The 26,618-nt window shown below is 37.5% G+C and overlaps 1 protein-coding gene across 1 annotated transcript; it reads left to right on the top strand.

Moving 5' to 3' along the window:
• The first annotated feature begins 22,067 nt into the window (after positions 1-22,067).
• LOC131630326 (uncharacterized) lies at positions 22,068-23,249 on the top strand. Its single transcript, XM_058901111.1, has one exon. The coding sequence runs from the start codon at positions 22,068-22,070 to the stop codon at positions 23,247-23,249; it is 1,182 nt and encodes a 393-aa protein (XP_058757094.1).
• Positions 23,250-26,618: the final 3,369 nt, after the last annotated feature.

Raw genomic sequence — 26,618 nt, 5'->3', positions numbered from 1 at the left:
GTGTTGATCAGTAGACTCTAGAAAAGTCTTAGAGGGTATCTAAGCAGTTGTTCCTGGAGTGATCAGTGTGTGATCAGAAGACTCTGGAAGACTTAGTTGCGGACTAAGTGGAAAACCATTGTAATCCGTGCGATTAGTGGATTAAATCCTCAGTTGAGGTAAATCATCTCTGCGGGGGTGGACTGGAGTAGTTTAGTTAACAACGAACCAGGATAAAAATAACTGTGCAATTTATTTTTATCTGTCAAGTTTTTAAAGCTACACTTATTCAAACCCCCCCTTTCTAAGTGTTTTTCTATCCTTCAATTGGCATCAGAGCGCCGGTTCTAAGGTGCAAGCACTTAACCGTGTTTAGAAAAGATTCAGGAAGAGAAAAACGCTTCAGTAAAAGATGGTTGATGAAAGTGAAAAGTCTACACCTACACCTGCATCTACATCTGGCTCTGCTGAGCAATACAACGGTAACAATGGTTATACTAGACCGCCGGTATTTGATGGTGAAAACTTTGAATACTGGAAAGATAAACTGGAAAGTTACTTTCTTGGTCTAGATGGTGATCTATGGGATCTTCTGATGGATGGTTACAAACATCCTGTAAATGCCAGAGGCGTAAAGCTAACAAGGCAAGAAATGGATGATGATCAGAAAAAGCTTTTCAGGAATCATCATAAATGCAGAACTGTTTTGCTGAATGCTATCTCTCATGCTAAGTATGAGAAGATATCTAACAGGGAAACGGCCTATGACATATATGAGTCCTTGAAAATGACTCATGAAGGAAATGCTCAAGTCAAGGAGACTAAAGCTCTAGCTTTAATCCAGAAGTATGAAGCCTTCAAGATGGAGGATGATGAAGACATTGAGAAGATGTTTTCAAGATTTCAAACTCTTACTGCTGGATTGAGAGTTCTTGACAAGGGATACACCAAGGCTGATCACGTAAAGAAGATCATCAGAAGCTTACCCAGAAGATGGGGTCCTATGGTGACTGCATTCAAGATTGCAAAGAATCTGAATGAAGTTTCTCTGGAAGAGCTCATCAGTGCCTTGAGAAGTCATGAAATAGAGCTGGACGCAAATGAGCCTCAAAAGAAAGGTAAGTCTATTGCATTAAAATCTAATATCAAGAAATGCACTAACGCTTTTCAGGCCAGAGAAGAAGATCCTGAAGAATCAGAATCTGAAGAAGAAGATGAACTGTCCCTGATCTCCAGAAGGCTAAATCAACTCTGGAAGACCAAGCAAAGGAAGTTCAGAGGCTTCAGAAGTTCAAAGAAATTTGAACGTGGAGAATCTTCTGATGACAGAAGATTTGACAAGAAGAAGGTCATGTGCTATGAATGCAATGAGCCTGGACACTACAAGAACGAATGTCCAAATCTTCAGAAGGAAAGTCCCAAGAAAAAGTTTCATAAGAAGAAAGGTCTTATGGCAACCTGGGATGAGTCAGAAGATGATTCTGAAGACGAGCAGGCCAACTGTGCGCTGATGGCGACAGAAGATGACGGATCAGAATCCATATCAGAATCAGATTCTAAAGAGGTATTTTCTGAACTTACTAGAGATGAGTTAGTTTCCGGTCTAACTGAACTTCTGGAACTCAAGTCTCAGATTAGTCTCAAATACAAAAAGCTGAAAAAGCAATTTGAATTTGAAACAAAGAAGCTTGAGTTGGAGAATTCTGAATTAAAAGAAAAACTTTTAAAATTATCCAATAATGTTGGATCTCCTTCTGATTCAGAAAAATCCATTCCCAGTCTAAACCATATTCTGAAAGAATATGATTTAAGTTTCAGGAAGTTCTTATCTAGAAGTATTGGCAGAAGTCAGCTAGCTTCTATGATATATGCTGTGTCTGGAAACAAAAGAGTAGGCATTGGTTTTGAGGGTGAAACCCCATACAAACTTGAACCTGTTGATGAAATGAAAATCACATACAAGCCATTGTATGATCAGTTCAAGTATGGCCACTCTCATGATATTAGGCACACTTCACATGCTCAAAGTTTTCACATAACACACACCAAAAAGCATGTGACACAACCTAGGAAATATCATGAAACTCACATTAAGAATTATCATGCTGTTCCTCCTATTGCTTACAATGTTAAACCCAAGTTCAATCAGAACTTGAGAAAATCTAACAAGAAAGGACCCAAGAAAATGTGGGTACCTAAGGATAAGATTATTCCTATTGCAGATATCCTTGACTGCAAAAAGGACAAAGCACAACATGTCATGGTACCTGGACTCTGGATGCTCGCGACACATGACAGGAAGAAGGTCTATGTTCCAAGACCTGGTGCTTAAGTCTGGAGGAGAAGTCAAGTTTGGAGGAGATCAGAAGGGCAAGATAATTGGCTCTGGAACTATAAAGTCTGGTAACTCTCCTTCCATTTCTAATGTACTTCTTGTGGAAGGATTAACACATAACCTCTTATCTATCAGTCAATTGAGTGACAATGGTTATGATATAATCTTTAATCAAGAGTCTTGCAAGGCTGTAAATCAGAAGGATGGCTCAATCCTATTTACAGGCAAGAGGAAGAACAACATTTATAAGACAGATCTGCAAGATCTTATGAGTCAGAAGGTGACTTGTCTTATGTCTGTTTCTGAAGAGCAGTGGGTCTGGCACAGAAGATTAGGTCATGCTAGTTTGAGAAAGATTTCTCAGATTAACAAACTGAATCTGGTCAGAGGACTTCCTAATCTGAAATTCAAATCAGATGCTCTTTGTGAAGCATGTCAGAAGGGCAAGTTCTCCAAACCTGCATTCAAGTCCAAGAATGTTGTTTCCACCTCAAGGCCATTAGAACTCTTGCACATTGATCTGTTTGGCCCAGTCAAAACAGCATCTGTCAGAGGGAAGAAATATGGATTAGTCATCGTAGATGATTATAGTCGCTGGACATGGGTAAAATTCTTGAAACACAAGGATGAGACTCATTCAGTGTTCTTTGATTTCTGCATTCAGATTCAATCTGAAAAAGAGTGTAAAATCATAAAGGTCAGAAGTGATCATGGTGGTGAATTTGAGAACAGATCCTTTGAAGAGTTCTTCAAAGAAAATGGTATTGCCCATGATTTCTCTTGTCCTAGAACTCCACAGCAAAATGGGGTTGTAGAACGAAAGAATAGGACTCTGCAAGAAATGGCCAGAACCATGATCAATGAAACCAATATGGCTAAGCATTTCTGGGCAGAAGCAATAAACACTGCATGCTATATTCAGAATAGAATCTCTATCAGACCTATTCTAAATAAGACTCCTTATGAATTGTGGAAGAATAGAAAGCCCAACATTTCATATTTCCATCCTTTCGGATGTGTATGCTTTATTCTGAACACTAAAGATCATCTTGGTAAGTTTGATTCCAAAGCACAGAAATGTTTCCTTCTTGGATATTCTGAACGCTCAAAAGGCTACAGAGTATACAATACTGAAACATTGATTGTAGAAGAATCAATCAATATCAGGTTTGATGATAAGCTTGGTTCTGAAAAACCAAAGCAGTTTGATAATTTTGCAGATTGTGATATTGATATATCAGAAGTTGTTGAGCCAAGAAGCAACGCATCAGAAGCAGAGCTCCTCAGAAGCAAAGAACCAGAAGATCAAGTATCAGCTTCTCTGGAGGATCTAAGCATTTCTGAAGAACCATCTGTCAGAAGATCATCCAGACTCATCTCTGGTCATTCAGAAGATGTCATTCTTGGAAAGAAGGATGATCCAATTAGAACAAGAGCATTCCTTAAGAACAATGCAGATTGTCAATTAGGTCTTGTATCTTTGATCGAGCCAACTTCTGTTGATCATGCTCTAGAAGATCCAGACTGGATAATTGCTATGCAAGAAGAATTAAATCAGTTTACAAGGAATGATGTTTGGGATCTTGTTCCTAGACCAGATGGATTCAATATAATTGGTACAAAATGGGTCTTCAGAAACAAGCTCAGTGAGAAAGGTGAAGTGGTAAGAAACAAAGCCAGACTGGTGGCTCAGGGTTATAGTCAGCAAGAAGGGATTGACTACACAGAAACCTTTGCACCAGTGGCCAGGTTAGAATCTATTCGTCTATTAATTTCTTTTGCCACTCAACATAACATCACTCTTTATCAGATGGATGTTAAGAGTGCCTTCTTAAATGGTTATATAGATGAAGAAGTTTATGTCCATCAACCTCCTGGTTTTGAAGACTCTATGTCTCCTAATCATGTTTTTAAACTTAAGAAATCATTGTATGGATTGAAACAGGCTCCCAGAGCTTGGTATGAACGCTTAAGTTCTTTCCTTCTGGATAATGGTTTCACTAGAGGAAAAGTGGACACTACTCTCTTTTGTAAAACCTTTAAAAGGGATATTTTAATTTGTCAAATATATGTAGATGATATTATTTTTGGAACATCTAATGCTACACTTGGAAAGGAGTTTGCTAAGTCTATGCAGGCTGAGTTTGAAATGAGCATGATGGGAGAACTCAAGTATTTCCTCGGAATACAAATAAATCAAACATCAGAAGGAACGTATGTTCACCAAACCAAGTATGTGAAGGAACTTCTGAAGAAGTTTAATCTTCTAGATTGCAAAGAAGCCAAAACTCCTATGCATCCAACATGCATCCTAGGTAAGGATGAGGTAAGTAAGAAGGTAGATCAGAAGTTGTACAGAGGTATGATTGGATCTCTTCTATATCTGACTGCTTCTAGACCTGACATTCTGTTCAGTGTTTGTTTGTGTGCTAGATTCCAATCAGATCCTAGAGAATCTCATTTAACTGCTGTTAAGAGAAATCTAAGGTATCTGAAAGGTACTACTAATGTTGGCTTAGTTTACAGAAAATCTAAAGAATACAACTTAGTAGGATTCTGCGATGCTGACTATGCTGGAGACAGAATTGAAAGAAAAAGTACTTCAGGAAGTTGCCAATTTCTTGGAAGTCATTTGATCTCTTGGTATAGCAAGAAGCAAGCAACTATTGCTCTATCAACAACAGAAGCAGAATATGTCGCTGCTGCTGGTTGTAGTACACAGATGCTCTGGATGAAGAGTAAGTTAGAAGATTATCAGATATTTGAGAGTAACATTCCTATATTCTGTGATAATACTTTTGCTATATGTTTATCTAAGAATCCCATTCTTCATTCAAAAGCTAAACATATTGAGATTAAACATCATTTCATAAGGGACTATGTTCAGAAGGGTGTTATATCTTTAAACTTTGTTGATACAGACCATCAATGGGCTGATATCTTTACAAAACCCCTGGCTGAAGATAGGTTTAAGTTCATTCTGAAGAACATCAGTATGGATTTATGCCCAGAATGAGAAGATGAGAAGTTCTCATGTATGAGTATCTTCTGAAATGAAAATGGATTATTTTTTATATCAGAAGCTCTGATTGAAATCTTTTAGAAATTATGATTCGGTTATTACTAACGTTTCATTGTCTAAGTTGATTCAGAACCTCTTTTAAAGCAAAACAGCTGTTACGTTTTTATCTCGGGATGGTAAACCTGTCGTTACTATTCATGGATAAGCGCGCGTGCAGTTGAAGGGACGCCGACCATAGGTAACTGTGCTAGTCACCTCATTTGTCTTTATTATCTCTCCTCACGTCACGTAACATTAAATGCTATTCATCATTCGTTTCATTTTATTTTCTTTTAAATACTCTTCAAACTCTTCTCTTTCCCTCTCATCTCTCTCTATCTCTTTGCTTTCCTCATCAAGTTTTTTCTCTCTCTCTTTTTTCGTCTCTTGCTCAAACATTTTTTTTTAAAAAAAAAAAAATCCTAGCTCAAACCTAGCGTTCACCCTAAGCCTGTTGAAGATCTATGACTCAAAGGCGACAGATCTCTGCATATCTCGGGATGGCTCTCCTAATACCTCTCAAGTCAGACCTCTTCTTTGATGTTGTTATCAACTTTCACCCAAAGACAGAAGACTTTCTTGAGTTATGGGAGGAGGTTAAGAATGATATTCTTAACTTCTATGTTAAGGGAAAGCCCCGTTTGCAACATTAGCTCTCTGTCTGTGAACTGTCCCTCACTTCCTCCTTGGTCTCTGGGATCTCTCCTACAGTGGAGGTTCCAGTCTGGAAGACAAGAAGTCCTCAGGGATTCTTGATGGGTTGACACAGAGTGTGTCTTGCTAGGGTTTTGTTTTTTAATTTTTGTAGTGATTTCCTCTTTGGAAATTCTTTTTTGTATTTGCTAGGCATGTTTCTCATCTTGTTAAACATAGGAACTTCTTGTAATATCTTTTGATTATCAATGAAAAGTTTCTTTGCTTTTACATTCCAGTGACTCTATTTGTCGTTTTATGCATCTAATTCTTTTGAAATATTGCTTTTTGATGTTATGACAAAAAAGGGGGAGAAAGATAAATGATAAATGATTTGATTAATCTATCAGTTGCTGGGTAAAGCTCCCACACATTCACTAACAAGAACTGCAAGTTCTATATGGTTTAAGTGTTTTGCAGGTATACTGAAGAGAATCTTCAAAGCAAACACAAGAAGCAAAACCATGGAAACTGAAGCAAGCTGAGTGCTGTCAAGCTTCAGAAGATCAGAAGCAAGAAAGAAGAATGAATCAGAAGCACTGATAATAGAATTTGATCTATATTTGTCTATTTATTCTGACAAAATTCTATTTGCTCTGATACATATAATGTTATGGCTCCGATACATTATTTGCTCTGATACATTATTTCAGCCTATATGGCTCTGATTCATATAATGTGCTCAAACATACATTTTATGTTCTAACTCGTTCATGCTGACTTTTGTCGTTTAGTTTTTGTTTTGTAACATTTCAGGATGTAGAGATGCTCAGATGATGCTCTGGTACATTCAACAATGTTCTGATACAAATCTAGCATGAAGTGATGTTGGTAGAAATTCAAAGCTCTGAAGCTATCCGAGGGAAGCAGAAATCAGAAGCTGCGAATGTTCTAAAGATCCAGAAAAACTCAAGTTCTGAAGCTGTCCTGAATGGAAGCAGAAATCAGAAGCTGTGAATGTTCAGAAGATCAAAGAAATTCAAGTTCTGAAGCTGTCCTGAATGGAAGCAGAAATCAGAAGCTGTGAATGTTCAGAAGATCAAAGAAATTCAAGTTCTGAAGCTGTCCTAGATGGAAGCAGGAATCAGAAGCTGTGAGTGTTCTAAGGATCTAAAGAAATTCTAGTTCTGAAGCTGTCCTATGGAAGCAGAAGTCAGAAGCTATGAATTCTCTAAAGACAGAAGCTTATATGATCGTCTCTACCGAAATAATCAGGGAAGTCTTTTATTAAAGTTCTTCGAGTATTTATTTCAGGGGGAGATTATTTATCTCAGGGGGAGATTGTTAATCTCAGGGGGAGACATATTCATATGCTTATGCTATAGCTGTGTAATTTGTCTTTTGCCGTCTGTTCTTTCTGATCGCAAATTCATATCATTTATATATGTTTTTGTCATCATCAAAAAGGGGGAGATTGTTAGAACAAGATTTGTTCTGATCAATTATCTTAGTTTTGATGATAACAATAATATGAATTTTGCTTAAGATAATATGGTACTCTAATCCAATGCAATTTCCCTTTCAGGAAATATATAAAGAGTACGCATAATTCAGCGCTCAGAAGCTTTGTCTCAAAGGGTTCAGCATGCAACATCAGAACATGGTCTGGCAAGACATCAGAAGATGGTCGAAGCAGAATCAGAACATGGGTCTATGGAAGCATCAGAAGAACATGAGATCAGAAGCACTGAAGCTCAGAAGATGGTATCACGCTCAGAAGCACTTCAAGGTCAGAAGATCAGAAGATGCTATGCACCAAGCTGTTTGACTCTGATGATATTCAAACGCTGTATTCACAAACATCAGATCAGAAGAAAGTACAAGTGGCAAGCTACGCTGACTGACAAAAGGAACGTTAAAAGCTATTAAAGGCTACGTCAGTAGACACAGCGTGAACAAGGCTCGAGGTAGTTGACAAAAGCGTATAACATTAAATGCGATGCTGTACGGAACACGCAAAGCATTAAATGCATTCAACAGTCATCTTCTCCAACGCCTATAAATATGAAGTTCTGATGAGAAGCAAGGTTAACAATCCTGAACATAAACAACGCATATTAACTTGCTGAAACGCTGTTCAAATCTAAACTCAGAATCTTCATCTTCATCAAAGCTCACTACATTGCTGTTGTAATATATTAGTGAGATTAAGCTTAAACGTTAAGAGAAATATCACAGTTGTGATTATCGCTTGTAAGAAGCATTTGTAAACTCTTGAATTGATTACATTAAGTTGTAAGGAACTAGAGTGATCGTGTTGATCAGAATACTCTAGGAAGTCTTAGGAGTGAACTAAGCAGATTGTAACTAGAGTGATCGTGTTGATCAGTAGACTCTAGAAAAGTCTTAGAGGGTATCTAAGCAGTTGTTCCTGGAGTGATCAGTGTGTGATCAGAAGACTCTGGAAGACTTAGTTGCGGACTAAGTGGAAAACCATTGTAATCCGTGCGATTAGTGGATTAAATCCTCAGTTGAGGTAAATCATCTCTGCGGGGGTGGACTGGAGTAGTTTAGTTAACAACGAACCAGGATAAAAATAACTGTGCAATTTATTTTTATCTGTCAAGTTTTTAAAGCTACACTTATTCAAACCCCCCCTTTCTAAGTGTTTTTCTATCCTTCAAATTAAGGTTTTGTTTTCCCTCCATCTCAAAAGAACTATCTTCATCAACAATCAACATTTGGTCCTCAGAGATTCATTCCAACAAGCTCAAAGGCACTGAATCAACCAGATCAGGGTTTTGACTAAAGATAGCATACTCCTGACTTTTGCTCAGGATTTGACCTAATGACTTGGGACATGACCTCAAGACCCCAAGTGCATCATTTTGTCCTAATCCATTGACTCAAGACATCTCCTACACAAGGATTGATCAACAGTGAAATTTCAAATCATCAGATCAAGGTTTTGAACTATCAGGGACCAAAATCAGGGATCACATTTGGGAAACCCTAAAAATCCCCAGGAAGTCAATCAAAGGTTTCAATCATCTTCAAATAATCCCTATGACAACATCCAATGGGAATTACATCTCAATTCAAGACCTACAGTCATCAATTTCATCTGGTCGACAATTAGGGTTTTTGACCTAATTCACTGAACAACTGACTTTTTAATCAGGACATGGTGCCACAACTCAAACCATGGCTCAATATCCTCTAATGCTTCAATGTGATCCATTCATACCATTCATATGGTGAGGATAGCCTGTTTCATTTGAAATCTCCAGAAACGCGATTCGTCTGAAAAAGTCAACTGTACAAGATCACCATTGACTTTTGGGGAATTTTGGTCAACCATGACTTTTGAAGTTTTGAATCATCAATATATGATATATGAAGTCATTTGATCAAGAAAAATCAAGAAAATCAATCAAGAATCAAAAAGTCAAAGTTTGACTTTTATACTTAGAAAAATTTTCTAAGTGTTTTTCAATGGTTTTTTCCAAACTTTGGAAGAGAATAACTCAAAATTTCACCTACAAACTGAAAAAAACTTCCAACATGAAAGTTGTAGATTTTGATCCAATAAACAACTTTGACACATATAATTTTTTTCCATAAGATCAACCATTTAAGAGATATGGAGCTTCAAAGTTGGCATCTTTTGAAAAATGCACTTAAAATCTCACTTTCTTCAAAGTTCATGGATCTTTTTCACCCACTTCCTTAAAGATCTTGAAGAAACTTTCAACTAAGGTTTTGAAGTGTGTAATATGAGCTTTCCAAAATGTCCAAGAGCATGAAAAAATATGGAGTGTAGCCATGGTTTTGAATTTTGACATTAGTGAACTTTTTCACTTGAATTTTCACCATTTTTCACTAAGTTTCAAGACTACATGACCTATAATCCAAGCAATGATGCATAGAAGCAATAATTGAGAGATATTTTCTGATTAGAAGATCAGAATGGAAGAGGATAAGAAGCTAGAGTTTTAACCATGGTTTGGTCACTTTAACCATTTTGCATTAAATGTAAAAGATTCCTTTTTATCTCTTAAGCCAAATCACCAATTCTTGATCAACTTGCAAAGGTCTGAGTTCAGAACTCTTGGCCTATAAATAGAGATGCAAATCACTCTTCAAATCACACCAAAACCTCACAATTATAGGTTTTCTCTCTTCTTTCTTAGAATGCAAGTTTCTTAAGTTTCAAAGAGGTAGAAATGTCAACCTCCAAATCCTTGAAGCTATGGCCAAAGTGATGATTCTAGCAAACCATAAACACCATATGGGATGTGTTTGAATCACTCATACACCCAAAAACACCTCAAAACTCAAAATCACTACCTCACTTCCATATTTGCATATATTGAACCTTATCATGCCAAAATCCATACCAAGCTATATCTGTCCAAACTAACACTTCCAACACCTCATATATATCACATATGAACTATCCCAACACTCATCATCAATCAAAAACTTCAGAATCACCAAGCTCGATTCATACTTGAAGCAACTGCAGATCGGGTTCCACCAACTGATCCAGATGTTTTCAATCCACCCCAAGCATCCAGACACCTTCCATATGGTCCATTGAAGCTATCCAGATCATCAAACAACTTCTGTAACACCTCTACTGCAGAATTCGAATCCCAGCTTGGCCGTTTTTGAAGGTAAGTGCTATGAACTTCAAACTCCTACATACATGCATCATAAATGAAAAATTGAGTTGCTATCTTGTTTCTGCACTATCACTGATCAATAGCCCTCAATCAATTTCACAATTCATCAATTATACACAATTTCAGATTGAATCATAAGATTAGGGTTCTTCGTGTTCATCAGAAAACCAATGATCTTAGAGTGAAAATAAATGCAATTAAATGATACCATTGTATTCCTCGTCCAAAACCGAGCAAGATAGACTATCTACTTGATCAAAACAATCCAGTTTCAAAGATTTTCAAAAACCAGTTGAAGGTGTGTTCTTGGCGCGTTTTTTGGTTTGAAAAATTCAAATGTTTGTTTTCAAATATAATTAAATGGAAGCGTGTGAATAACAAGCTGCGCGCGCAGCTCAGTTGGCAAGTATTTTGAGTTGTGAGAGAGAGGGCGTGGGTTCAAACCCTGGCAGGACCAAAACATTTTTTTTGACACTATTTTCTTTCATTTTCTTTAACAACTTCATCATTTAATTTAACCAATCAAATCAACTTATTTTTTCTTCATTTTTTAAACACTTCTTATTTAATATACATATTTTGACAATATCAAAAAAAATCACAAAAAAAGATTTATTTAATGTGTTTTTAATTAGGTTTAAAATGATACATTTTTAAGTGTTTTTAAATACTTTAAATATTTGTTTTTCATTTGATTTTCAAACATAATCACTTGTAAATATTTTTTGAGCAAACCCTAATCATCTAAGTGTTAATTAAGTATAATCTTTTTGCTCATCTTGATTAAATTAACTTCTTTCAAAATTCAAACCGTTTTAAAAAAGCGATCACGATTCTTTTCAAAAACGATAAAACATTTCTTTTTGATTTCAAAAGAAAACTTTTGATTAAATCTTTGTAATTGATCAATTGATTTTCAAAACGAAGTGGGGCCTCTCGAATATTAGAGAGTGTAAGTCCCATTTCTTTTCCTTTTTGTACAGTTTTTTTAAAAAACTTCTTCAAAACAAAACTTTTTCAAACAATTTTCAAATCATTTTCAAAACAACAAAACTTCAAAGAAACAAAACTTTTCAATATACCATGGGCCTCCATGTAGGTATAAGTCCCAAGCCCCTTTTGTACATACCCATTCCTGTACATGAAATTAGGTATTTCATTGTACACATACATTTTTGTACATATCTCAATCTGTTTTTTTTAACTTTGAATAACAAACCAAAAATGAAGGTTTTCTTTAAATCTTCCCAAAAAAATATACCATGGGCCTCCATGTAGGTATAAGTCCCAAGCCCCTTTGTAAATACCTGTTTACATAGCTTTGAATAAACTCAAGTGGACTTCTCCCCGAGTATAAGTCCCGAGCCCTGTGTATACAAATGGATCATGCTTACAGGTATATTTCCTTCATAAACTCCATTATATACACACACTTTGTCATATATAACTGTTCATATAACTGTTCATATTTGTTCATGTACTTGTTCATGTTTGTTCGTACTTGTTCATACTTGTGATTGTGTTATATATACTTATTCAACTTAGTACAACACTAGGTTCCCCATAGCCTCCTATTGGGCTTCGTGCAAAGAATCTCCCTAGTTTAGGTTAGGACATAGAGTATGGTTTCCCGGTGAAATCGCTCTAAGAGCTCAAACCAACTATACCATGCCTCCCCTTGGGCTTTGTACAAACGAGTGACCCTCCCATAGCCTCCTCTTGGGCTTACAATGCAAGGACCCTGGATTGTCCCTCCCATAGCCTCCTCTTGGGCTTACAATGCAAGGACCCTCGGATAGCCTCCTCTTGGGCTTCGTACAAGGACCCACGGGCTTCTTATAAGCATCCCCCAATATCCAAATCAAATACCCTAGGAGATTAGACATTTATCATCTCTATGATAGGAGTATCTCTTCTATATCATCACAAACAATCAATCAATCAAACTTTTTGCCACAAGGCTGGCTAATCAATCAAATTTCTTTTTTTGCCACAAGGCTGGCTAATCAATCAAACTGTTTTACCACCGTGCTGGCTGATTAATCAAAGTTTTTGTCACAAGGCTGACTTCATTGAAACTTTTGCCACAAGGCTGGCTGATTAATCAAAGTTTTTGTCACAAGGCTGACTTCATTGAAACTTTTGCCACAAGGCTGGTTAAACAACAAAAACATCTTTATCATTCTAAGCACCCTAAGTGGCATGGCCCCGGGCTTATAATGAAAAGATTTTCAAACAAAAATCAAACAGATGTATGTGATGATATAGATTAGATACATCGAACATTTAGATGACATTTGTCTCTTTTCCTTCGCTTCCACTAGCATAAGTGGGAACTACGATTGCTCTGACTTTCTCAACATCCCTTTGAGAATACGTAGGCACAAGGTCGTATCCTTGGCGAGCAAAACTTCTCTCTCAAACCACTCAAACCTTAGCACCCGTAGACCCCGAGCTACAGATGCTCTGATTCCCTCTAGGGGATATGTATGCAGAGGATCGCGATGATCTTTGCGAGCATAATCAAACAAACACCTTAGGTCCCACCTCTTTCTCACAAGAACCTCCACCATAACAAGAATGGAATAAACAAAACAAAGAAACCTATAGAGTACTATAGATACGTTGGGTGCTAATACCTTCCCTTCGTATAACCAACCCTCTTACCCAAGATCTCTCCCCACCTTTTAAGGTTATTGCAGCTTTTTTCCTTTTCCTCTTTTGGAAACAATAAAAAGTTTGGTCCGTACAAAAGAAAAATCATTTTTTTGAGCACTCGAGCCCAAAGAAGGCATCAGGTGTCTCATCCCGAAAAAAAACAACGATTTTTCGCCCGCGACAGAAAAGCATTCGCCTCGTAACCATCAGGTCCCCAGTTCGAAACTGGGTGACCCCAATCTTTTTGTTTATTTTTTCTTTTTTCCACTAACGTTCACAAGTTTGTTCTATTATTTTAGGTTTTTTTATTTATTTTCGGTCTCTATCAACAAGTCTCAATAGCTCAGTTGGCAACAAATTTTGAAAACAACCAAGGGGTCCTGGGTTTGACTCCCAGCGACCCCCAACCCAGGTATGTTCTTTTTTTAACTCTTTTCTTTAATTTTGTTATTTCTTTTATTTATTTACTTAAATTTAAACAATTCTTTTTATAAAACCTGATTTATTTATTTTTATTCAATACCTTTCAAAAATACAAAAAAATATATATTTCTTTTAATTTGTAAATGTTTTCTTTAACTGATTTTTCTTGTAAATAATCTAAATCTTTTTTTTAATTAAATAAATCAATTTAATTTTAAATATCATGTGACTATTTTCTTTTAAATTGGGTTTAACCTTGTACATATTTAGGATTCCTATATTAATAACTCTGATTAATCCCGAATTTACCCTTTCGATTAAATGCCCTTTTGGGTTGAGGATTAGGTTTTTAATTTAAAACAAATTTAGGTTTAGGTTTTCATTAACTTAATTAATTTAGGGTTTTCACCACTAACCTCCTATTAAAACCTTTGACTTTCTTGATTTCTTTTCAATTCCTTCTACACTAACCCTTTTTTTGAGTTTCTTTTCAGGTATAATCTTCAAGGCTTTCATCCTAACATTTTTGAGCCTAATTTGGCTTTTGATCCCTACTTTTCCTTATTTTCTTTTACTTTCTAATTTTCTTTACATTAACCTTTTATGAGTTTCTTTTCAGGTTTACAGGTACAATCATCAGCTTAACACTTTTTGAGCCAAACTTGGCTTTCCATTTACTTTTCTTATTCCTGATTTAGTTTGTACGGCAAATGGTTGCCATAGGTTTTGATGTAAATTTACTTTTCTGCAATATTAACTGCGTGGTTAGTAATTAGGGAGTGAAAAGATAAAAATTGACTTGGATTTAGAAAATTAATCAAGATAACATAACATGAACATTGATCACTTTTCACACACCCCCACAATTAGGGTGTACCTCTCAAATAACAAACACTTGGCCTCCCAACTTCTCAATAGATGGGATGGTCATCTTTTCAAAAATAAATAATTTTTCTAATTACATCCAATGATAAGACTATTCTTTAATCAATAGAGAAATAGTCCTATAACTTTAAGAACGACAATCAAAACAGTCTAAGGCCATAAGTAGGATTAGGAGGTAGGTTCTTTTAATCGACTTGCTTGAACATTCTACTTGCACCCCACTTATTTTCAAAAACACTTTCAAAAAACAGTTGAATACTTTGTATATATCCCCGAAAGGATCATTACAAACGTTAAACAATCTTTTTCAAATCAATTTCTAAATGCACCCCACACTTTCAAAAATCAAGCAAAGCAAGTCCATTAAGAGCCCATGGATAACCATGGATGCAAAAGGTGATCATACCTTCCTTTTGCATAACCTACCCCCCGAACCCTTTAATCATCTCTTAGGGCATTTTACTGTTCTTTTTGCCTTTCCTAACAATTGTGTAAAATAAAAGTCGGTGGTGAATCTGTCAACCGCAACATTCCAGCAAATAAAACAATATTTTTCAAAAAGAGCCGGTTCACCGTATAACACTGCCCATGACACAAAGCGGTCATATGTTTTTCTTCGATTAAATTCAACTGATCGTATATGTTTTGACACCATTCAACCTCTGATAGCTTAGTTCCCATGAGGACTCTCATCGAGGGAATCTCAACTTCTACGGGGAGTACGACTTCCATGCCATAAATTAAAGAGAAAGGGGTTGCCCCTGTTGATATACGTACTGAAGTACGATATTCGTGTAAAGCGAAAGACAACATTTCATGCCAATCCTTGTAAGTGATGACCATTTTCTGGACGATCTTCTTAATGTTTTTATTGGCGGCTTCAACAACACAGTTCATTTTTTGTTTGTAAGGAGACGAGTTATGATGCGTAATCTTGAATTCCTCACACAGTTCCCTCATCAGATTGTTGTTCAAGTTAGATCCATTATTTGTAATGATCTTTCTTGGAATGCCATATCGGCAGATGAGGTTATTCTTAATAAACCTTGCAACCACTTGTTGTGTAACGTTGGCGTAAGATGCTGCTTCGACCCATTTGGTGAAATAATCAATAGCCACTAAGATGAAACAATGACCGTTTGAAGCTTTTGGTTTGATTTCCCCAATCATGTCAATGCCCCACATGGAGAAAGGCCAAAGAGAGGAGAGCATGTTGAGTAGAGTTGGTGGCACATGGATCTTATCAGAGTAGATCTGACACTTGTGACATTTCTTCACGTGTTTGCAACAATCAGATTCCATTGTCATCCAATAGTATCCTGCTCTTTAAAATTTTCTTGGACATTGCATGCCCATTTGAATGGGTTCCAAAGGACCCTTCGTGCACTTCATGAATTAACATGTCTGCTTCGTGTCTATCCACGCATCTGAGCAAGACCATGTCGTAGTTTTGTTTGTAAAGTACATCTCCGTTTAGGAATAATTTTCCAGAAAACCTCCTTAGAGTTTTCTTGTCTTTGCATGATGCTCCAAGCGGGTACTCTTGAGTTTGAAGGAAGCGTTTGATGTCGTGGAATCACGGTTTATCATCGATGACTACTTTGGCTGCAAATACATAAGTTGGCCTTTCAAGGCGCATAATGTTGACACTAAGCGTATCATTCCAATGGTTAACTTTGATCATGGAAGATAGAGTTGCCAAGGCATCTGCCATTCGATTCTGATCTCGAGGGATGTGATGCAATTCAACCTTATTGAAGAAAGTCATCAAACGTCTTGCATAATCACTGTATGGAATCAAACCAAGGTGGTTCGTCTCATACGTGTCTTTGATCTGATTGATCACAAGAGCTGAATCTCCATATATATCAAGAACTTTGATTCTTAAGTCAATGGCTTCTTCGAGTCCCATGATACAAGCTTCATATTCTACGATGTTGTTAGTACACTCGAAGAGTAATATGGCGGTGAATGGAATATGAGTTCCTTGAGGAGTGGTAATGACTTCCCCAATTCCATTTCCAAAAGCGTTGACTGCTCCATCAAAGACTAGGCCTCATCTTGATTCAGGATCATGACCTTCTTTAGGTAGTGGTTCATCACAGTCTTTCATTTTTAAGTACATGACATCCTCTTCTGGAAAGTCAAACTTGAGAGATTGATATTCATCAATTGGTTGATGTTCCAAATGATCGGCAAGAATGCTTCCTTTGATAGCTTTTTGAGCACGGTACTCAATGTCATATTCGGATAACAGCATCTGCCATCAGGAAATCCTTCTTGTTAAGGCAAGCTTTTCAAAGACGTACTTGATTGGATCCATTTTGGAGATCAACCAAGTGGTGTGGTTGATTAAGTATTGGCGGAGACGTTTTGAAGCCCAAACCAAAGCATAACATGTTTTCTCGAGCATAGAGTAACGAGATTCACATTCTGTGAATTTCTTACTCAAGTAGTAGATTGCATGCTCCTTCTTACCAGTTTTGTCTTCCTGTCCAAGCACACATGCCACGGACTCTTCTAACACGGTAAGGTACATGATTAATGGTCGTCCTTCAATTGGAGGGACTAATATTGGTGGTTTTTGCAAGTATTCTTTGATACTGTCGAACACTTTATAGCAATCTTATGTCCATACAATTGTCACAGTGAAAATCGGACAAATCATATGAATGGGAATAAGAAGTCAAACTTCATACTCTCACGATGATTTCGTTTTCTTAGGTACTTTTATTGTATAAAAAAGGTTACCACCAAACTTTATTGTTTCCAAAACAAGATGAGGAAAAGGGAAAAAGTTACATAAACCCTATGTTGTACGCAAAGTGCATACGAGAGATTCTAAAGGTTCGGGGATTGGTTATTGTTGTACCCCAAAATTTGCCCTCTCTATTTTAAGATAATTTGATTCATAAGGTCTCCACAGGTTCACCAAATCTATAAGAATTCATCAGAGAGATTCAGGCATTTCTTAAAGGATTTAGGGTTTCATTTTGTTTGAGGGAAATGGACTAATCAATGACCCAAGGTGATTGAATATGGCCACAAATGTTCACAAGTATCCCCATGTCAAATTTCATGCCAATCAGAGCAAGTTTGGGTGCCCAAAAGTCAATTAGGTCAACAGTCGATTCCTAGGGGCAAAATGGTCATTTCAAGTCAATACATAGTCAAAATTCAAGGTATTTGGTCAACAACATCCTCATGACCTCAAAATCATCATTTGATCAAGGGTTGATCATGATGAAGCCAGGAAAGATCAGAAAAGTCAAAAGTTGAAAGTTACTATTTTTGGTATGAACTGAAAAAAAGTCAACTAAACTTTGAAAATTCATCAAATATTCATGCTTCATCAGAAAAATTCCCACCAAAGCTCACTGAGGGGAATTCATCCCTCTATCCAATGGTCCAAGAATAAAATTTCAAAGGTCAATGGTTTGGGAGTTATGACCTCATACATTATAGGTCATTTTGGAAAGTCAACAAAAAGCCCTTAACTTCAAAAAATCATAACTTGAGTTCTAAAAATCAAATTGATATGAGGTCAAAGGCATTGGTTAGAGGATTCTTCAAGCTTTCCAAAATGTCAAAGAAATCATTTTTTCCATTTAGTATGAAGAAGTTACATATGTCCAAAGTTGGGGAAAATGATGGATAGGCACAAAAATCATATTGACCAAACTCAAGAAATCTCCAAAAGGGCTTGCATTATTTTAACCCAAACTTGTTCCTAATCATATTAGGGGTCTCCAAGTCTAATTCCATGCATCCATTATTTTTATTTTATTTATCTTGATTTTTAATTCAATTAAAAGTTGATTTAATTAAAATAAATGGTTAAAAATATTAAAATGCATGTGGAATTTAATTTTAAATCATATCTTGAAGCCCAAGCATGTTTAACACATGGGAAAATTCGTGCACATGGGATTTGGTTGAGTTTTATGAAAAGATTTGATCAAAAAATAAGTTTCACACATCAATTTTCCAACAAATTTTTTCCCAATCAAATCTTTGATTCTCTTCCAAATAAAAGCCCTAATATCTTCTACTATATAAGGAGCATCAGTCTAGGGCCAGGGGACACGAAAATTAGGATTAAGGAGCAAGCAACCAAGCCACCAAAGTCACAACAAATTCAAGGGATTTTTCAAATCGGATTCCAGTTTCCAGGGTGATTCGAGATCCTTGAAGCATTCCAACACGTTCCTGGGACTTCACTGAACGATTTCAACATATCCCCAGGCTCTCAAGCATCCAGAATCGCGAGAGACAAGCTCACGGTTTGCCCACTTTTCTTGAATTCGATTCTTGTTTTTCATGCGCATTCATGTAATTTCAACCATGTAATATTGTTTGTGATGATGCTGCGATGCTTTCTATATGTGTTAATTGCGTTTATTGTTCCCGTACCTCAATCCGCCATTGTTAGGGTTTTAAACTCCAATTTGGGGTATTCTTATTTAAGGACAATTGGCTAACATAAGGGGCATGGTTGTGATCACGTGAAGGAGGCGAAGTAATTCATACCATTACCCTGGATTTCTAACACATTTTGCTCGAGTTTTTGAAAGTTGCAGGAATAGCTAGGATCTCGCTACGGATTTGCTACGAAATTTCGTAGAAAATTCGTAGCTAATTTGCGCGGAAAAAGAAACATTTGAACGAAGAAGATGAAGCCGTGGCGTCTTCTGGTTGGTCGATTCAAAACGATGGGCCCAGGCGCGCGCAAACCTGCGTTTGTCTTATTATCTCGCTGGGCACGAATCAGATGGTGACGCGTGTCTCAGTGGCAAAGGCAATGGAAAAGGACCCCCTGGGGGTGAGTTCGATCCATGGCAGGTGCACTTTTTTTTTTCATTAATTTGTTTTGTTTTATTAATTATTTGAATTAATTGTTTTAATTGATTAATTGATATAGCATGTAAATAATTTTCCCGACTCTTGATTTTCCATGCCGATTTTATTTTTCTTAATTAATTTAATTAATATGTAAATATATTATTTTAATTTGAATAATTAATTAATAAATTGATTAATTGTATGTAACATGTAAATAAAATAGAATTAGGATTTAATCGCCCGACTTTTTGCCATGTTCATGTTCATAATTAATTTAATATGTTTATGATTTAATTACCATGATTTAATTTAATTAATTTAACATGTAATTATTAATATTCTTATGTTTTGATTTTTTTTGACTTTCCTCGTAATTAACTCGATTAATCTGTTATGATATTTTCTTTTGTATATATGCCATAATATTTTAATTTAATTTGTTTTATTCAATTAACATGAAAATAATATTGATTTAAATCCTTTTGCCATGTATATTTTCCATGTTTATTTTGATTAATTAGGGTTTGTAATTAGGGTTTCTTCGCCATGCTTGATTATATGCCTTGCCTTGCTTTAATTATCATATAGAAATTCTTTCCATTGCCATGAACCCTAATATTATTGAAACCCTCCGAGGTTTTCATTCAAAACCCTAATTATGTTTTTATGCTTTGTGATTCTCTTTGTATGTATTATTTGCAACTAACCTCTGATTTTATTTTAGTTTTGGGGAAGACACAAGGTAAGCCCTTCATTACCCTTAACTCTTTAATTTTCATTATCCTAACTATATTTCTGCAGCGGTTTCTTTTCCCTTCCTTTTTATTTTCTGCAATTTATTTGCTTTCCTTCTTCTTCATCTACTTTCTTCTGGGAATTGGTACCTCCCCCTATCCTTATCTTTTATTTTCTGCTTTTAAAGCTTTGATCTGATATGGTTAGTAATTTAAGGCGTGGAAACCTAATTGATGTAGATAATCACTAATAAAGATAATTGTTTATGAATCGAATTCATAGTTCACACACTTGCACACTTTAGGGTTTTCCCTCTTGGTTGCCTCAGGAATGTAAGTCCCCATTGGGGATGTCTTTAAAAGCAAAAAGTCGCCTACCAGCATATTGTCTATCACTTCGCATTGACCCTTCAGGATTGACCCTTCGAATTGACCCTTCAGGATTGACCTTTCGAATTGTCCCTTTCGGTGACCCTATAAAGTGATAGACAATCGTCCCTCAGGAATTTGCTAAGGCGTCCCCTTGTCCCGCCATAAGTTTTAAGGTTTGTCTACCTACTCCTTAATAGTAGGGCTAGCATACCGAAAAGCTTAAGATATCATTTTTTTTATTATTACTATATCCATTAATAAATCTATTCATTAACTCATAATGACATAGAATTATTGAAAGGAAAGAAACGAACAGGAAATCTTTAGGGTAGATAGCTCCTAATAGCTTGCTCAACAATTATTTTTACACCCTACACTGTTTTTTTCAATTTTAAAAAAACAAGTTAAAAATTTCGTATACGCCCGAAAGCTAAATACGAAATAAACACTTATTTTTCTCAAACACACTCACTTTCTCGAAATCAATCAAACAAAGAGCTAAGCAATTAAGAGCCCGTAGAAAACTACAGATACAAAGGGTGCTTGCACCTTCCCTTTGTATAATCTACCCCCCGAACCCAGTTTTCAAAATCTCTAAAAGGTTTTTCCTGTTCTTTTCTCACCTTTCCTTGGATAAAAGAAAAGTCGGTGGCGACTCTGTCAACCGCAACATTTTTAAATATTTTTTAAATAAACAGTCAGTTCACCGTATGACAGAACTGGCGACTCTGCTGGGGACTTACTAAAATCAAAAAAATTAAAAGAGGGGTATACCTTAAAGTTTAGGTCTTTCACCACATGTTTTCACTTGTTTGATTTGTCTGCTTTATTTTTAAGGGTTGTTTGGGAGAGACGCTTGAGTGAAAGTCCTAACCCGGACTGAGTGTTTAGGTAAATGACAATATATCGTGGAACTGCCCTGCATGCTCTGACGTGGTTGAAGCGATAGTCATGGTTAGTTGCGACACTTTGGTGTGTGCTGACGTCCCTTGATAGCAGATCAAGGATGACGTTCAGGCTACCGCGTGGTGTTAAGTGCACTAACTTTTCCATAGAACCTTAGTCAAACTGAAACCTTGGCCAATAAGACAACTCGTAGCGAGATAATCGGTTTTGGCATGTACCAAGATTGGTTGATACTCGAGGCTACACTCATTGAGATCCAACTCCGTTTTTGTTTAAACCGGCCGTCAGGGTGCCGTGTGGAAGCAAACATTGTGAGAAAGATCTGTGATATTGAGAACATTCAGAACCCGGTTACTCTTTTAGGACAGGTTTAAACCAACTGCAAGTTTGGGGCGGGTACTAACCTAAAACTCATGCAAGCCTTTAAAACCTAGGGCATTGTTTGATTTGTTTATGTGTGTTAAATACTTGAGCATGACATCATAGCATTGCATATCATAACTAACCCTTTCAAGGATCTAGGAATTCATCTTTGCTTTGTTTTGTAGGATATGGATCTCCCACTTAAGAATTGTGTCTGTATCAACTTCAAAAGAATCCCTCCGCTACTCAAGGTTTTGGTTTCAAAGGTTCCTGACAAATCTCAATTTCGCAAGAAACATGGTTATCTACTTGGTTTGGTCTCTGCAGGATTTGATGAGGATATGATGAGAGTCATGTTTCACTTCTTTGACCCTTTGCATCATTGCTTCACATTTCCCGATTACCAATTGGTGCCTACTTTGGAAGAATTCTCTAGGATACTTGGTATACCCATCTTGGATCAGGTACCCTTCACTGGTTTGGAAGTTACTCCGAAGTCAGAAAGAATTGCAGCAGCCCTACAATTAAGAAAATCTGACATTACTTGGGTGAAGAGAAGTGGAGTTGAGGGGCTTCTTCCTGAATCTCTATATAAGAAAGCTCAACTATTCTTGGATGCTATGAGCTACCATGCGTTTGAAGAAATCTTAGCTCTTTTGATTTATGGTTTGGTGTTGTTCCCTAATCCAGATAATTTCATCGATGTACGTGCAATCAACATCTTCCTGACTCGTAACCCGGTTCCCACTTTGCTTGGAGATATCCTACATTCACTTCATACTCGCACTACCAAGGAGCGAGGGACTCTCATGTGTTGCATACCTCTATTATCCAAATGGTTTATCTCACATCTTCCTCAAACAGTTTTGAAACCAGAATGGGGGTGTCCTTGGTCTAAAAGGATGATGTCACTGTCGAATTCAGATATTCTTTGGGGTCCTCGAACTCGGGAAGGCATTACTTATATAGATCATTATGGACAATTTCCAAATGTCCCACTGCTTGGTATTAGAGGTGGTATCACTTATAATCCATCCTTAGCTCTCCGTCAGTTTGGTTATGCTCGAAATGATGGTCCTCATGATAATTTGATTAAGGGTATTGTATTCAACTATGAAAATGATCCTCAAGATAACCGTCAAAAGTTTAAGCAGGCATGGAACAAGGTATACAGAGTTAACACAGAGACTTGGGGACCAAAGAAGTACATTCCCGGGGAGCTTTATCTCAGATGGGTACGGACTCGCGCTCAACGCCTCACTATGCCATATCGTGCTGTTAGACCTGTGATCATCGAACCAGAAAATGAAGAAGATGTTCCTTTAGTTATACTTCATCCAGATATGCCTACTAATCTCGAAGAACTGTAAAAAGCTTACATTCAGGTAAAGGAGGAAAGAGATACTTTTGAAGCTCAGCTCTACGCTTGTGAAAAGAAGATTTTGGAACTCAACCAACAACTCATCCGTGAACAAAGCATCAGCTCCTATATCAGCGAGAAGAGGGTGAAACGTCCTTGGGAGAGATGAAGATTTTCTTTGTTGTTATTTTCATTTATGTTTTGATTTCCTTTGTAAGCCCAAGGGGCAAGTTTAAAGTCTTTATTTCCTTTTCTTGTAAGCCCGAGAGGCAATCAAAACTATTTCAATTATTAAATAACACTTTGTTTCTTTTCTTTGGTTTAAAATAAATTTGAAATCCTATGGTCCTTGAAATCATTGCATACGCATATCATTCATCATAACATTGCATGACAAGTTCTCTTCTTCCGGATTCAGATTATCTTACCCCTTCCTGGCTGTTTATTTCAGTCATGGCCGCTCAAATGACTATGCAAGAGCTTCAAACTCAGAACGCTCAGTTCCAAGAGGCTATTGCGAGTCTCACCAAGGGGCAAGCAGAACTGAAATCTCTTTTGGCTGAAAAGGAGAAGAAGAAGAAGAAGAAGAAGAAGACCATTGGCTTCATCAACATGGGCAGGAGGTTCAGAACTCCAGTCAAGAAGGTTATCAAGATTGAGGGTTTAGAGGAAGAACGGAGTGACCATTCTGAAGAGGAGAAACCTGAGGGAGGCAGTACCAAGGGTGCTCAAGGCTCTATTCACCATGAGGAAGAAGAAGAAGATTGGTACAATCAGTACCCTCCTGCTAATGAACAAATGAGATTGCTGGAAGAAAGGTTGTTGGCTATGGAAACTCAGAAGATGGCTGGTTTGAATTTTGAAGACTAGGGTTTGGTATCTGACATAGTGATCCCTAAGAAATTCACAGCTCCGACATTTGCTAAGTACGATGGAGTTTCTTGTCCAAAAATGCATTTGAGGTCTTATGTTCGAAAGATTCAGCCGTACACGCCTGATCAGAAACTTTGGATCCATTTCTTTCAGGAAAGTTTGTCTGGATCTCAGTTAGAATGGTACTATCAATTAGAAGGGTCTCGCATCAACAGTTGGGCTGACTTGGCAAGGGCATTCTATGATCATTATTCATATAATTCTGAGTTGACACCCACTCGAGTGCAGCTGCAGAATATGACTATGGGCGCTAAGGAAAGTTTCAAGGAGTATGCTCAGAAGTGGAGAGATTTGGCTGCTAGAGTTCAACCCCCTTTAGCTGATAGAGAGTTGGTTGATCTGTTTATGGGCACTCTGACCGGACCTTACTTCACTTATCTGATTGGGAATTCATCAGCCAGTTTCACCAATTTGATCCTGACAGGCGAACGCATTGAGAGTGGAATTAAGAGTGGGAAGATTTAAGCTGCTACCTCTTCAGGCACTAAGAAAACTTATCAAGGGAAAAGTGAAACAAATGTTGTCTTTGGTTCAAGGAGTACTCCAAGGAAAAGCTACAATCAGTCTGTTGGAGCAGTGCACATTTCTACTGCCACACAATCACCACAAAGGAATACTCAGCGCAGGCAGTATCGACCACCTCGTCAGTACACGAAAATCAACATGACATATGATCAAGCACTACAACACATGTTGAAAGGAAACTTGATTACTTTGAGGGATCCCCCACGAAATCCCGATACTTCTTCTCCTCTGTATGACCCTAGGGCAAGGTGTGCCTATCATTCTGACAGTCCTGGTCACGATACAAATAATTGTTGGGCACTCAAAAATAAAATTCAAGATATGATTGAGGCGGGTGACATTGAGTTTGATCCTCCTACCGGCCCTAATGTGATTACTGCTCCCATGCTCGATCATAGCAAGACCGTCAATGTTGTCGACAATATTTCCTATGTTGCTGTTGTGGGGGATCTGACCACCCCATTACCTGTTGTGAAAAGACAATTATTGGAAGCTGGTTTATTTCCAGGTTGTGCTCAAGATTTTTATCGTTGTGAGTCTCAGTCTAATGGTTGTTGGAAGTTGAAGATGGGTATTCAGAGTTTGTTGGATCGTTGTACCATTCTATTTGAAAAGAAATTTCCAATCCTGAGAGCATCTGAGGATTTGGGTTTAGAAGATGTGTCTGTTGTCACCAACTCTAAGGCACCTGTGAAGATCACTTCTGAAGGAATTATGAGAAATGATGCAAAGACCCCCGTGAGAATTACCCATGACGGGCCTTTAGGGATTGTCTCTGGTCCTAGGGCACCTCCTCTAATTATCACTAATCCTGGGCCTGTCCCATATTCCTCAGAAAAAGCTATCCCGTGGAATTACGGAGGCGATGTTTTCATTAACGGTGTCAAGCAAACACCCTTGGGCGGTGAAATCGACGACATTACTGGTACTAGCAAGGTTACTCGGAGTGGCATGGTGTTCTCTCCCACACCTGTCAAATCATCTGTTGAAGATAGGGGCAAAGGTCCCGTGTTGGAACCCATATAAGCAGCGCCTGCCAAGACTGTAGTAGAAGACTCCTCTCAACAAGACATGGAGGAAATGTTGAAGATCATTCGCAAGAGTGATTACGATATTGTTGAACAGTTGGGGCATACTCCATCAAAAATTTATATGTTGTCCTTATTGCTGTGTTCTGAGGCTCATGCCCAAGCTATGTTGAAGTTCTTGAAGAATGCTCATGTTCCGCCACAAATCTCCACTACTCAGTTTGAACATCGCATTGCTCATTTGACAGCCGAAAACAATTTGGGTTTCTCTGACGCTGATTTGACTCCAGCTAAAAGGGATCATAACAAAGCACTGTATATTTCTATTGAGTGTGAGGGCACAACACTTTCTCACGTGCTGATAGACAATGGTTCTTCCTTGAATGTAATGCCGAAAAGTGCGCTTGACAAGCTTGACTGTAGTGGTGCAGAATTGAAGCCTAGTGATATTGTTGTGCGTGCCTACGACGGTGCAAAAGGTGTGGTTGCAGGAGAAATTGAGTTGCCTATTAAGATAGGCTCAGAAGTGTTCGACTGCGTGTTCTATGTGATGGACATTCGTCCAGCTTATTCCTGTCTGCTTGGGCGTCCTTGGATTCATGGCTCTGGAGCTGTGGTCTCTTCGTTGCATCAGAAATTGAGGTTTCCCGTGGATGGAAAGGTTGTCACCATCTGTGGCGAAGAAGAGTTTGTCGTCAGCAATGCTAGTACTTTCAAATATGTAGAAGTGGGTGGAGAATATGTCGAAACTCCTTGTCATACTTTTGAGGCGATTCCTTATACAGTGGAGAAGTCGGCTCCCCGTATTCCTAAGATCACTAGGCCTCCTCCAACAATGGCTTCTTTAAGGGATGCTGAGAAGGCGATGAAGAACAGTAATATTGACGAGAATG

This window comes from Vicia villosa, unplaced genomic scaffold (genome assembly GCF_029867415.1).
Source record: "Vicia villosa cultivar HV-30 ecotype Madison, WI unplaced genomic scaffold, Vvil1.0 ctg.000672F_1_1, whole genome shotgun sequence".
In the NCBI taxonomy this organism is placed as follows: Eukaryota; Viridiplantae; Streptophyta; class Magnoliopsida; order Fabales; family Fabaceae; genus Vicia; species Vicia villosa.
Note: the sequence above shows the minus strand (reverse complement) of the source record. Positions and strands in the feature narration are given on the sequence as shown.